The 15452-nt window shown below is 36.1% G+C and overlaps 1 protein-coding gene across 5 annotated transcripts in view; it reads left to right on the top strand.

The window, feature by feature from the left end:
- The window catches only part of APC (APC regulator of WNT signaling pathway), a 107447-nt gene that overhangs the window by 2402 nt on the left and 89593 nt on the right, over positions 1-15452 (top strand). For all 5 annotated transcript variants that reach the window (XM_030888995.2, XM_030888994.2, XM_030888993.2 and 2 more), the window contains exons 2-4: positions 1374-1575; positions 8638-8746; positions 9959-10072. In XM_030888995.2, the coding sequence (XP_030744855.1) occupies positions 1374-1575; positions 8638-8746; positions 9959-10072 (425 nt within the window). The remainder of the gene's footprint in view (positions 1-1373; positions 1576-8637; positions 8747-9958; positions 10073-15452) is intronic.

Here is a 15452-nt window from a genome sequence, read left to right as displayed (position 1 = left end):
AATAAGATAAGTGCTGTGTGCATAGGAATTTGTTCATAGTTTTATTTTTTTTTTTTTTTTTTTTTTAACTATGGTCCGGCCCTCAAATGGGTTTGAGGGACAGTGAACTGGCCCTCTGTTTAAAAAGTTTGAGGACCCCTGAGTTACAGCCTCAGAAACCCGGTGGAGCAATTCTGCTCTATCGTATAAGGCTGCTGTGAGTCATAATGTGGGTGGTGGTGGTTTATTTTATGTATTTAAGTGCAGCTTCTCTGGTGTTTGCATAAGGTTTCTTAAGATCATTCTTACCCATTCAGGTGTATTTGTTTAATTTTGGTAGGTAAAAAAACCTACTTATTAAACATTTAACTAGTTTTGAATAAAATATTCTAAAACTCTTCAGTGATATTTTTCACCTGTTTTTAAGTTCATTGCCTTAAAATATTGTATGCCACGGACTAAGTACACTGACATTTCAACAAATATACTTTTCTGTTCCCTCCAAGATGGAAATGCTTTGTCATAGATTCCATTAATAAATCATTTTAGCAGAATTTTAAGGACTCCCCCCCACCCCTCTCATTTTGATTTGGAAGTGTATTGTCAAGACAAGGAAAGTACATAATACTTGAAGTTACACAGAAACGTTACCTTCATCTCAATATTAGATTGAGGGAATCTAATGACATTTTGCATAATTTTCCTTTAACATAATTCTTATTTCACCCTGCCCAACTTGGTTTTGGAAGGAACGTTTAGTTATTCTGATTCTGAATTATAGTTTATTTAGGCAGGCATATCTGTGTCCCCACTGTTAGCAATTAAAAACTGTAGGCTCTACACCACACAGTGTACCCTTTTCTAGAAGCTGTGCTTCTAGATTCAGTATGCTCTTTTTACATACTCTCCAAGGGCCAGCTCATTGAGGCTCAACTACTTTCTTTTTTTAATCATTTTATTGGGGGCTCATACAACTCTTATTATCATCCATCCATCCATCCATCCATCCATCCATTGTGTCAAGCACATTTGTACATTTTTGCCATCATCATTCTCAACACATTTTCTTTCTACTTGAAGGCTCAACTACTTTCTAATTTCTGGAAGACTTTTCCTTTTAGTTCTCCCTCCTACTTTTTACCTTTACATTTACCTGGAACCAGGTGCCAGTTGATTTGTCTTAGGGCTGTCATTTGTGATAAGGATTTTTCTCTGTTTTTGCATAAATTTCTGCTCAATAGTTGTCATAATTAGTACTCCTTCAGGCTTTTTATGTTATATATTTTCAGTTAGATTTTGAGTGAAAATAACCTTTCAAATAATAACATTCAGAATCACTTAGACCACTGAAAGCATTGCTGTATAAAAACTTACCCCTTCTGTCTCTTATTTAGAGCTTAATTTAGATAGCAGCAATTTCCCTGGAGTGAAACTACGTTCAAAAATGTCTCTCCGTTCTTATGGAAGCCGGGAAGGATCTATATCCAGTCGTTCGGGAGAATGCAGTCCTGTTCCTACGGGCTCTTTTCCAAGAAGAGGGTTTGTAAATGGAAGCAGAGAAAATACCGGATATTTAGAAGAACTTGAGAAAGAAAGGTAACTTTTGTTCATTATATCCTAAACACTGGTTTATAGTGTTGTTTGTATTGTATTTGTTTCTATTATATTATTAGTTGTTTTTCTTTTTTTCATTTTGTAACCCAAGGTAGAAATTCTGAAATGCACTGCCCTCATTAGCGGTCTCTATTTTACTTCTCTGGTTTCTAATATCCATTGTAATGGCTGCACAGGATTCACATACAAAATTTGGTAGTTACCAAGTTGTAATTCTAGTTAATGCTCAAGGTTGAATTATCAGGACGTATTATAAAAAATCTGTCAAGTGTGCTGATAGATGCCCAAAGGGTATACCACTCCTCTGTAAGCATCAACCCTGAAGAGTCTGGGTCAGCAAATCCAGACCCTTAAATTAAATACACAGAAGCACTCCACTTTGGTAATCCCCAGTCCAAAGGCACTCAGCTCTACTTCCTTGGGTCAGCAAATCCAGCTTCCACAATTAAGTGCCCAAAGTCACCTTAACCTGCAAGCCAGCTTCCTGCATAGAAGCATGTAGCTTTACGTCCTCCCTGGATTCGGAAGTCCATCACTCTGTCCATGTTCTGGATGCTGGTTCTACTGCTCTCCTCTGATGGTATAGCTGTCATCTGGTTCAAGGGGGTTCACTGCGCAGGTTTGATCAATTTCAGATTACAGAAGTTGGTAGAATTTTTCCATTTTTTTCATACTGGACTACATAAATTTGAATAATATTGTATTATCTGGATTTCCTTGTATGAGGAACTATCCCTTCACAGACAGCATTGTACTTCTTGATAAATCTTAAAATATATATAGGTACATACATTATTTAGGGGGGTGAAAAACTGGTTTTGGCTTAAAGTTTATAGAACAAAATCAGTATTTAAAAATTTTCTTTCTTAAAATAATAAAATAAAATTTTCTTTTTGATGAAGAATGTGACACCATTCCTCTTGAATTTGGCATTCTTAGCTTATATGACTATCTAATTCAAAATGGACAGCACTCATTTATTTCATCTCATTGATGCCGAGGATGTAGATCTTTATGCATTCCATTTCATTTTTGAAGATTTGAAAATGGCTCAGGTAACTGCATGTAACCTCCTCTGGGTTCCCTATTGCCACAAGGCAAGGGTCAGAGATGCCTCTATGCTCCATCTTTTTTTTTTTTTTTTCCACCTCTTTTTAGCAGTACTTTTATTTTTTTATTTTTTTAAATCATTTTATTTGGGGCTCTTACAGCTCTTATAACATTCCATACATAAATTGTTTCAAGCATATTTGTTCATATGTTGCCATCATCATTTCCAATACATTCTCTACTTGAACCCTTTGTACAAGTTGGTCTTTTTTCCTCCTCCCTCTTCCATCCTCCCACCCCAGTGAATCCTTGATAATAATTATATATTGTTATATTATTTTATATCTTACACTGTTCGTTGTCTCTTTCACCCACATTTCTGTTATTTGACCCCTTTAGGGAGTGCTATATATACCACCTTGTGATGGGTCCCCCTTTCACCTCCTTCCCCCTCCCCAACCATCCCCCTACCCTCTCCCTCTTTCTTTACCTATTCTGACACCGTGTCTCCCAGCATTGTACTTTTCTGCTGGTTTCAATAATTCAATGCATGGACCACACAACTCAAAGATAAACTCACAATCGGGCATATATTAGGGACTTTAACAAATTACCATGAGTAAGGATGACCAGCAGCCATATCTCTCTGGTCATCAATCAGCCTTTCAGCCATGTGGCCCCTTGTAAGTAAATGTTTATATTACTAGTTCTTTACATAAAGACTGGACAGATCCTACATCACTTTGAAAGATGTAGATTTGTTAAATTCAATTGCTGTCCACTTTTCAATTTTTCCTCACACATTTTTTGTAGACATACAGGTACCTATGTATGAATGTGAGGAGACTTCAAAAAGTTAATGGGGAAATTTCACTGTCATTTAATTCCATTTTTCTGTGAACTTTTTAAGTCCCCTCATATATTCTTATGTTTATTCACTTTCATTCACTGCCATTGGGTCAGTTCAGACTCATAACTACCTTATAGGACACAGTAGAATTGCCCTGCTGTCGGTTTCTGAAACTATAACTCTTTACACGAGTAGTAAGCCTCATCTTTCTCTTGCTTGTGTTTGTTATTTCATAAACTTAAACTGAACTCTATGGTTTTCCTTCTAATAGTTCGTTACTTTGTTGATTGATCCATATTTGTACCCATTCCAAAGAAAGGTGACCCAACAAAATACTAAAATTATAGAACAATATCATTGGTATCAGATGCAAATAAAATTTTGCTGAAGAATATCCAACAATAGTTGCAGCAGTACATTGACAGGGAACTGCCAGAGGTTCAGGCTGGATTCAAAAGAACCCAGGGAACAAGGGATATCATTACTGATGTCAGATAGATGTTGGCTCAAAGCTGAGAATACTAGAAAGCTATTTACTCGTGTTTTATTGACTGTGCCAAAGCATTCGACCGTGTGGCTCATAACAAACTATGGATTGCCTAGAGAAGAATGGGAACTCTGGAACACTTCATTGTGCTCAGGAGAAATTTGTACCTGAATCAGGAGGCAGTTGTGCAAACATAACAAGAGAATACTGCTTGGTTTAGAATCAGGAAAGGTTTGTGACAGGGTTGTATCCTTTCACCAGACCTAGTCAATCTGTATGTTGAGCAAATAAATAGAGAAGCAGGATTAGATCAAGAAAAATATGGCATCAGGATTGGAGGAAGGCTTTTGACAACCTGAAATATTCAGGTAACATAACTTTTCTTCCTTAAACTGAGGAGGACTAAAGCACTTGCTGATAACTATCAAATATTGCAGCCTTCAATATCGATATAATGTAAAGGAAAGAAAATTCCTCACAACTGAACCAAGAGGTAACATGATAAATGGAGAAAAGGTTGATGTTGTCAAGGGTTTTATGTTGCTTGGATCCACAACCAATGCTGATGGAAGCATCAGTCAAGAGATCAAAAGACGAGTTTCATTAGGTAAATCTGCTGTATAAGACCTCTTTGTGGTGAAGAAAGCTGATGGTGCCTGGCTATCAAAAGATAAAGTGTCTGAGGTCTTAAAGGCTTGTAGTCAAACAAGCGGCCACCAAGCAGGTAAGCAACAAAGTCCACATATAAGAAACATACCATTCTATGTGATCATGAGGTGTTGATGGGAATAGATATCAGAAGTTCACAGACAAGCAATCACATTGAAGTGAAGAAGCGTAGACAAAGTGGAGACGCAAAAGCCACCTGTAAGATAATTGGACAATCCCTCACAAAAGGGCTATATAGGAAGAAAGAGATATCCAAGGTGCAGGATAGCACTGATGAAACACAGAACTATCCTCTAGTTCTTTAGTATGTCCTCCCCTTAATATTATGGTCCCAGTTTTATTTCAGTAAGCTTGTTAGACCTGTGAATATTCATTTGTATAATGAAGATCATTCAGTGAATGAAATCCAAGATAGATAACTCCATCAGAAACAGTAATGGGAGCAACAATTCCCTGGAGGTATGGGAAAGATGGAGGGAACCGATAGCAAAGATGACTGTATAACCCCCACCCCTGAAGGGAATGAATAACAGAATTGTAGGGCAACGGAATCAGTGGATGGTGTAAGATAAGGCTAAAATAATAACTAAGAAGAAGAGTTCCTGGGGCGAGGAAGGGGGAAAAGAGGTAAAGGGGAGCTGATATCAGAGTTCAAGAAGAAAGAAAATGTTTTGAGAATGATGGTGGCAGTCATTGTAAAATTATGTTTGATCTAACAGAATTATGGATTGTTGTAATACCTGTAAGAAAAAATAAATAAAAATATCCATATGAGCTCCCAATAAAATGATTTAAAAAAAAAAAAAGACCTCATCGGAGTATTGAAAAGCGAAGCTGTTACTTTGAGGACTAAGGTGCACCTGACCCAAGCCATGGTATTTTCTCTTGCCTCATTTGCGTGCAAAAGTTGGACATTAAATTAAAAAAAAAAAAAGACAATTCAATGTATTTGGACTGTGGTGCTGAAGAAGACTGTTGAAAGAACATGGACTGCTGAAAGGACAAGCTGTTTTGGAAGAAGTACAGCCAGAGTGCTCTTGGAGGCAAGGAGAGCAAGACGTGTCTTCATACTTTGAACATGTTGGGAGAGACCAGCCCCTGCAGAAAAATACCGTGTTTGGTAAAGTAGAGGAGCAGAAGAAAAGAGGAAGGCCCCCAAGGAGATGGATTGACAACATGGCTGCAACATTGGGCTCAAGCAGAGGAACACTTGTGAGGATGGCACAGGACCGGACAGTGTTTTATTCTGTTATGCTTAAGGTTGCTGTGGGTTGGAACCAACTAGATGGCCCCTAACAACAAGAACAACATGTCAATTAAGTGTTGTTATACCAGCTTTGGCAGCTACATGTTTGTTTTCACTTTCCTGAGACTAGTGACATCATTCTGTTTATATTAAAATATTCATGCTTTTTGTAAGTTAATCAAAGATGCTATCATCCAATAATATTTTTGTTGTGGCTCCTTAATTATTGGTCATTGTGGAGCCAAGAAGTATGTCGAATTATTTTTTCCCTGTAGATAGACAATTGTCCTCTCTGCTGTTTGAAGGAATATGGTCCTAGATAGTCTTCCTTATATAGTTCTGTGTTTTTCCTATAATTTCTAATTGCCTTTCTGCAGTTCTTTTGGGAGGGGAAATTTCTGCCTTGTCCAGAATAGTAGGCTCTTCTAGCTTCTTTACTTCTTGGAAGAAAATTTACTGGGTTCCAGTAAATTTGTTCTAATTTGAGCTTTTGCTTTTGAATCCTGCCCTAAAAGAATCATGCCGAATTTCTTGTCAGTATACTTTCCATTTAGTTCAGGTATCTAGTGCTCTCTTGGTTCTCACTGTGTAGAGGAAAGTAAATGGAGTCCTTGCAACTATGACAATGTGTACTGTATATTTGACTCTCATACTTGGTTAATAATTTAGCTAAGGCTACATTTAAATTAATTTTCTTTATTAGAGACCTCACTGGTACGAAATATGTACATGTCAGAGGCTCATTCCTTTGTAGGCCATCATTATTTTTCTTCAAATTATTTTAGAATTCCTTGGTATGAGTGCATGCATCATCATGCTAGATATTCATTCTGTCTTTTTATTCTGAAGTTTTGTTTTCTGCAGCTTTTGCAAATTCTTTCATTTCTTAGATGATTTCCTCTTGTTTTTCTGTTGCTGTATTTTTGCTGTCTTTTTAGACATCCTATAAATCATAGATTAACTCCTTGTGCTTTCTTGTTATTTTTAGTCCTCATTTTCTGGATTGCCCAAGAGAAATGCCAGAAATTGGCCCATTCAGAATTCGAACCCATGTCTATTTAACCTTTTTGAAGCAGACCTAGGAAGAGCATATGAGACATGGTCAATGACTTTTAGCCATAATCCCTTAATGCAGTGTATTATAAATTCTAGACTGTATGCCTGAGACTATAATCCTATTTTGAGAGAGTTCTCTGCTGTGCTGATGGACAGGATTAAGGTGGGATTAATTATCCATTATAATAAAGGATGTGATCCTTTGTTTCATTGGGAGGATGACCGCCTAAAAGACAAAAGCCTCACCTCCACATAAGAATGAGCCACCGCAGAATAAGAAACACACAGAAATCCCAGGACCCTCAGAAGAAGGTCCACCAGTGGAATGCATTCAGGATCTCTGAGTGATGGAAACTGATATACCAGAAGCACCAGCGTGTATGGCACTGAGACCATGAGATAGAGCAAAGGAGCCCGGCTGAGAGCTGAGGCTGAGTCAAGGAGACCATGACATAGAACAGAAGGGCAACACTGAAACTCTATGAGACTATGAGGAAGAACACAGCAGGGGGACTTCCTGGCCTATGGAGACCAGAGATCAAAGGACTTTGTGTCTGAGAGGTTGGGTGCTGGAAAGAGGCTTGGCTGTTGGCTGAGGAGAGGTGTTTCTGTGGACCAGTTACTGATCCTGACCTGTTAACTTCCCTAATAAATCCCCATAATTGTGAGGATTGTCTTTGAGTTCTGTGTGGCTGTTGTAGCAGATTATTCAACCCACTATGGTGCCCTGGGAGGAACAGTTGGTGTCAGAATAGGATAAAGAAGGATGGAAGGTGGAAGAGGTCAGTTACCACCTGCTTGTTTTCCCCTCTCCCCTTGCCAATTGTGAGTTGGCTCTCTCATACAAGAGAAATGGCTTTGATGAAGGTGTGGTTTTTGTTTTTCAGCACACCATGCCCTCATGGAAACAGGTTAATTCACACCCTCAAGACAGGGTCGCTCTGAGGCAGAATGTACTCAGTTGGCCGTGCTATAAGGTGGAGACTCTGAACACCTTCCACTTTAATCCTGTCCATTAGTGTAACAGAGAACTCTCTCCAGCTGGTACTGTAATCACAGGCATGGGTGCTAGAATTCACAGTGCATCTCATAGTGTACACAATACACAAGATATGCAAGATACAACTTCCCCACAAGTATTCTAAGCCTCAAATTTAAAAATTCAAAGTGAATAAACTTTTCATTTATTCATTGTTATAGCACTCAGTCCTCAATTAATGATGATTGCATTATCTGAAATTTCACCTTCCTAACTAGTAAAAATTATGCAATCTAACTATTTGGTGCATTAAAAACATAACTAACTGAAATGAAAGTCAAAGTGTAAGATTAGAATAACACTGACTATGGTGCTGAGGGTTATGTGTTGACTCGACTGGGTTGTGGTTCTCAGTGGTTTGGCAGTTATGTCTTGACATAATTTGACAGTTATGTAATGGTTTGGTAATCTTCCATTATTTAATCTGATATGGCCATCCATTTTTGAATAACACTGATTTTTTCATGATGACTGTCCTAGAATCTAGCCATGTAGAAAGTGAGGAGTGGGTTTGCTTTTATTTAAATAGAGAACTTTACAGTCACAACAAGTAAAGATTACTTTTAAGTACTCTTCATTTGCTTTGTATTAAACTTAGTTTTTGTTATTTTTGTGTTTTTTGGTTGTTTTTTTTTCATTAAAAACAGATCATTACTTCTTGCTGATCTTGACAAAGAAGAAAAAGAAAAAGACTGGTATTATGCTCAACTTCAGAATCTAACTAAAAGAATAGACAGTCTTCCTTTAACTGAAAATGTAAGTAACCAATATGACTACGGATTTAAATTGACAATTTAAGTTGCAGTCCTTAGGCCTACAGAGTCTGTGGGTGGTGCATATAATTAAATGCTCCACTGCTGACCACAAGGTGGCGGATAGAGCCCAACCTGTACTGCCTCCAAATAAAGACCCAGAGAGCTGCTTCTGAGAGATAACAGTCATTTAAAGCCCTATGGAGAATAGTTTTACTCAGAAGCACCTGAGGTTATTACCTTAAATAACCTTAAGGTTACCTTAAGGTATAAACATAAAGATGAAAGCACTTTTTAATTTTTCTCTCGTCCATATTAATATTATAAGGTGCTTCTGTTGAAGTGAGGGGGAAAATATAAAGCAAAATATGTGCTACTTCAACATTTTTTACATGTATTAATTATATTTGTCATGGGCGCCATCACTGCAACCAATTCCAAAATTTTCCATTGTCCTTAACAGAAGTTCAGTGTCTCCTAAGCCATTAGCCCCCCTCTGTACCCTTCCTCCCTCTGTTCCAGCCTTGATAACTGTTTAAGTGGGATCATACAGATTTTGTCCTATTGTAAATCTGCTAGTTTGGGTGGGGGTTTTTTAAATAGGGGGGGGGTTGTTTGTTTTTTTAATAAAAATAGTACCTCATCAGGGAGAATAATCATAAGGGAACTGAACTTAGGCTCGCTCTAATTGGGCCATTTATACAAGGGGGCTTCAAAAAGTTCATGGGAAAGTTCTTTTATCTTTTAATTCCATTGTCTCATGCCCTTTTTGAAGCCCCCTGGTATATTCTAAATGTAATAGTCCAATTTAATTAAAGACATTTGTAAAGATGTAAAGACTATACAAGTGTTTTAATTTTGTGTTTCACATTAGGAACCCTGAGTGAACATGGCACTTATAATCAAGTTTTTGTTTTTGAGCTTTTTAAAATCATTTTATTGGGGGCTCATACAACTTTCATCACGATCCATACACACATCCCTTTGTGTCAAGCACATTTGTACATTTGTTGCCATCATCATTCTCAAAACATTTGCTTTCTGCTTGAGCCCTTATAATCAAGTTTTAAGACTCCTTGGAGTACAAAATTATATCATTGTGTGCTGTGACAACAATTTGCTTACTTGCTTTTTGTAATTTTATACCTTATTGTTTTTATCAATAAACAGACAAACATGATACGATGCTAAATTTTCACTTTACTTGTGGTTTTAGTTTTCTTTACAAACAGATATGACAAGAAGACAATTGGAATATGAAGCAAGGCAAATCAGAGTTGCAATGGAAGATCAACTAGGTACTTGCCAGGATATGGAAAAACGAGCACAGGTAACTTAAAATTATTTTTAAATTATAGAACAGCGTCAACTAAGGAAGAACTAGAAATGAATTCCACCTCTGTTATTGTTGGTTATACTTTATTTCAAAAAATATTTTAACTCTGTTTTCAATTAAGCACATTTTTTTTAGAGTAAAATTAGTTAGCTTGACTAATGAGCAGCAGAGCCAATGTCTACATAGTTCTACCTCCGTCATATTTCAGGTCCCCTGATAGGGCTCTCTTTTGCCCTAGAACTGGAAAAGGGAGAAAGCTAAGTTGCTGTTGCATTGGTACTTAATGGTTAGCTTTAGTTTTGCTAGAAATTTTTATTCTCTTTAGTCTTAAGTATATGACATTCAGAATATTTCATTGTTCAAGTTTTGCCCAAACAAACCCCCCAAAACCCGATTTCAAGTAAAATGGAAAAGAAATACATAAGGAAAATATTAGGTGAGATGAAGTTAGTTGAATGAAGAACAATTCCCATTATTTCTTTCCTCATCTAATATAAAAAAAAAATACTAACTAACTACTGTTTCTCATATATTATTGAATTTAACTGTTTTATGTTCATATAACTATATGACTGATGGTTGTATTAAATCTTGAAGGAAGCTTTACTGGTCACCCTACCTGTTTCAAAGCAAGCTGGGAATTTTTGTATTAACCTTAGGGACAGATTGGAAGCAAAACATTCTTTGAAAGATTTTAGACACACACACACACACACCCACAAGTGCCTATATTTGAATGTGTGTTAAAATACTTGTATTTTGTATTGGGAGCAAAACATTCTTTGAAAGATTTTTTTAAACCCACACACACAAGAGAGAGCTTCTATTTATATGTGTGGTAAAATATTTGTATTTTGTGTTCTGAAAATTATATAACTTTGGTCTTTTTTTTTAATTATGAAAATATAGAAACATATACCAATTGAACTATTTTTTCATGCCAGATTCAGTAACACTGATTATATACTTCAAGTTAAGCAACCATTCTTGCTATCCTTTTCCAAATTATTAACATAAAATCACTGCCCCTAAGCAAAACCTTTTCCCCTCCATAATAATTAATTTTTATATTTCATATAAATTTTATATTTCATTTACATATTTATATTGCATATAATTCAGATCATATAATATTTACCCTTTTGTGATGAATTTCACTATTTTGGCATGCATCCATGTTGTGACATGTATCTATATATCTATATAGCTCTCTATAATGAGTAAAAATTTTTGTACATACCACATTTGATTTATCCAGTCATCTGTTTGCACACATTTGGATTGTTTCCATATTCTGGCTATTGTGGAAAGTGCTGCTGTGAGCATTGATATGCAGTGTCTTACTTGAGCCATTGCTGTCAAGTCTTTGGGGTATATACCTAACGGTGGAATTCTAAATGCTGTATGCTAGTCTATGTCCAACATTTTGAGCAATTACCAAACTTTCTAGTGTATCTACCATTGTGCATTTCTACCAGCACTGGATGAGTTTCTGTTTCTTTAAACCCTCACCAATTCTTGTTGTTTTAAAAATCACTAACAGTAAAAAAAAATCACTAATACAGAATATTGTACATTCCTGAAACTATAATCTTTAGCTCTTATATGTTAAGATATAAGAGCTTCCTAAAATGTACCCAACAGATGCTCTGCAGGGAAAGGCTGAGGCTCTTCTGTGAAGAGTTAGAATCTTAGAAACCCAAATGGCAGCTCTCCCCTGCCCTATTGAGTCAATGTAAGTTGGAACTAATTCAGTGGCAGTGGGTTTGGTTTTCCTAAACATCCTGTATATTCTATTTATGCTTGAGTATGGTGTGATACTGAAGTGTTGGTATCACGATATGCTTCATAGCCCATACCTGTTGGTTTCACAGTGCGACTGGGCCTTGATATTATGTGTTTCGGTTATCACCTGGTCACTATGTATTGATAATATATTCAATGTTCACATTTTCTATACACCTAAAGAAATTAAATGCTGAAAGTTAAAAAGCATCTAAAACTTGAGAAAGTATGCATTAGTATTTCTCAGGTACTGTGGGAGGAAAGGATTTCTAAAACAAGAAATAAAACACAAAAAAGAATTGCTAAATTTGACTGTTTGAAATGAAGATTTTATCTTCAGCAGGTACCTTAAAGAGAGTACAAAGGCCATGTTAAAACTTGGGAGAAGATATCAATAACTAACACACTTATACTCAACATAAGAATTTCCCCAAACAGACTCCATTTTAAATGTCTTTTGTAAGTGCAGAGGTATTCATGGGATTATTTTTAAATTTTAGGCAGTTATGTATAGTTTTGTTTCTAGAAAAACTATGTGAAATATTACTGTGGTTTATATAAATGTGTATTTTTTAAAGTGAGTATATGAAATATTGTGTGTGTAACTTAGTGTTTATTTAATGAGTGAGTTTTTAGACATCCTTATGAAAGTGACATTGTAGATATGAAAATTCTAAAATATAAGTATATTCAGTAGTTTCATCTTTGTCCTACAAAATGTGATTAACTTAAGGCTTTTCATGTTCAGCTGTGTGCTGATGGGAGTAATTTTATATTATTCTAAAGTATAGTATTCTTCATTTTTGGTAGTGAAAACGCTAAGAAATTCTAATAGAGAAAATCTTCGTTTTTTGAGAAATGATAAGCATTCATTTATTTTGGAAGTAGTCATTTTGAGGTGAAAGAAATAGTGTAAATAAGGTGAATAGCAAAAAATGGAGGCATTTTTAGCATATATAAACCCAAACCTACTCATAGTGACCAACCCACAGTGACCCAATTGGAAAAGGTAGAACTCCCCCTGTGAGTTTCTGAGACTGTGACTGTTTACGGGAGTAGAAAGCCCCATCTTTCTCCAGCAAAACAGCTGGTGGTTTTGAACAGCTGACCTTGCAGTTAGTAACCCAACATATAACCATTACATTACCTGGGATTTTGTGCTGCATATATAGCAAGGAGTTAATTTCCCTGTTATATAAGGAATGTCTACAAATCAATTAAAAGCAAGACAGATAGCAAAATAGAGGGAAATATTCTCATCACAAAATAAGACCAAATAATTAAGAAAAGATGCTTACATGCCACTAGTCATCATAGAAATAGAACATAAAAATACGGTACTTTTTTCCCTATCAGACTGGGAAAGAACTAATATTTAATAACATATAGGGAAGGGTGTAGAAGGAACATTGATTGCACCGTTGTCTTAAAAATAAATTGGTGCATAGTGGAGGACTTGTTTCTCAAATTGCCTGTGCCCTCTGCCCCAATATTCTGCTGGGTTTCTAAGAATACGTCCTATAGAAATATTTACTTTAGGACATAGGACTAAGATGTTGTTGGTAGATGTCATCAGGTTGGTACTGACTCATAGTGACCAGATGCATAACAAAACTCAACACTGCTTGATCCTGTGCTTTAGTTCATTGTTGCAGCCACTGTGTCAGTCTGTCTCATCGAGAGCTATTGCTATATAGTAATAATTGCAGCATTATCTGTGAGATATAAAAAAGAAGACTTAAATTCATCATTAAGGGGCTTATTAAATAAGTAGTATACAGCTGGGTCACTGGACAAGTAAAGTAATAATGGGCAGCTATTAGACCAGCAATGGATCTTAGGAAGATCTATGGCCACAAGAAAGATGCAGAATCTCATTTGCACAGGGATTTCCAAATAAAATAAGAGTTGAATGGAAGTGTTTGAACATAAGCATATGCTAGAAACCCAAAGCAATCCTTATATTAAGTTTTTAAAATAGAAAAGTAATGAAATTAAGCTCATGGCACTCAATATTATTGGAATCCTTGCTGTCATCATTTACTTAGGTTTTCTTGAAGGCTTCACTAATGCAGTAAGAATAATAAAATGAGCAATATAAATATTAGAAAGGAAGAGACCAAGTAATTGTTAGTTACAAATGAATGGTAGGTTGTTCCAAGGAAAAGCCCTGGGGTATAACCACCCCCCAAAAAAATATTTAGACTAGTAAGCGAATTTCATAAAGTAAATAACTAAGATGAGATAACCTAGGGGGGAATCAGATTTTTAACTGACAGTATTTACCAGCCAAAAATGAGGAATTGCAAAAATGTTTTAGAAATCAGTAGCTTTTATCTACCTCCACTTAAAAATGGAAATAGGGATAGGAGAACCTTTTAACAATAGCTTTAAACACTTAGAAAATACCTACATAACCTACATGAAGAAAAAAATGTAAAATTGCTCAAAATATGACCTTAAAATTTAGAAACCTGCCTGAGAGCTGGAGGAGCCATAGCTGAGATGCTTCTACCAGCATCGGATCCACAAGACTTCCCCTCACTGGCCTGTGATCTTCCTGCATTCAGCATTGCATGTGCTGTGTGAGTCTGAAGCGGAATATATGGACTAGTATCAGACACATAGGCTAATAACAGACTTATGGACTTGATCTGGACTGGGCTGGGATGTTTCTCTATAAACAATTGCTCTTTGATATAAAGCTCTTTCTTATACACATATGTGTGTGTGTCTGAATTTAATTCTCTAATCAACCCGGCCTAACACAGAAGGCAAATTTGAAAAGACATACTCTGATTTTTTTGAATCCTTCAAGAATTGTGATGAATCAGGAAGTCCCAGGCAAACTACTTGCTTAAAATATTTGGTCTTGGCAGATATGCTAATGAAATTGGAAATAAATCCATTTGACTCACAGGAAGCCAACCCATATAAAAATGATCCAGAAATTCCAGCAGTGACAAATTTACTAAGTGTCTATTAGAATGACATCACTGAATTTGAAAAGATTCTAAAAACAAATCACAGCAACCTAATGGATGATCCTTACATAAGAGAACACATTTAAGAGTTTTGTGAAACATCAAAACACAGTGCTCATAAAATTAAGCCTTACACGAGAATACATAATATTTTTATTTCTAAGGAGTTAAACATAAATGTAGCTCATGTGGAGAGCTTGCTGGTGCATTGCATATTGGATAACACTAGTCATGGCCAAATTGATCAAGTCAACTTGCTCAGTCATTGAACTGGATTATCAGAAGTAGATGGTGGTGCATTATATACGGCATGATAAATGGACCAACTAACTGGGGGAAATTCTCTTAACCAGGCTGTAGTCAGTAAACTGGCTTAACAGAGAGCAAGCTTTTTCAGACCTACTTAAGGCAACAGTGCAGAAAATGTAATCCTTAAAAAGGCTAGGAATGGCAAAGCAATTATCAGTTGGTCTGTTATGAAAACTATTGGTGTTTAGGCATAAGTGCTATGCTGGTAAACTGGTTTGTGTTTTTTTTTTCTTTTCTTTTTTTTTCTTTAACATTTTATTAGGGGCTCATACAACTGTTATCCCAATCCATACACA

The sequence above is a fragment of the Echinops telfairi genome, unplaced genomic scaffold (genome assembly GCF_000313985.2).
Source record: "Echinops telfairi isolate 266 unplaced genomic scaffold, ASM31398v2 ScPeMD7_7469;HRSCAF=8507_1, whole genome shotgun sequence".
Classification (NCBI taxonomy): Eukaryota; Metazoa; Chordata; class Mammalia; order Afrosoricida; family Tenrecidae; genus Echinops; species Echinops telfairi.
Note: the sequence above shows the minus strand (reverse complement) of the source record. Positions and strands in the feature narration are given on the sequence as shown.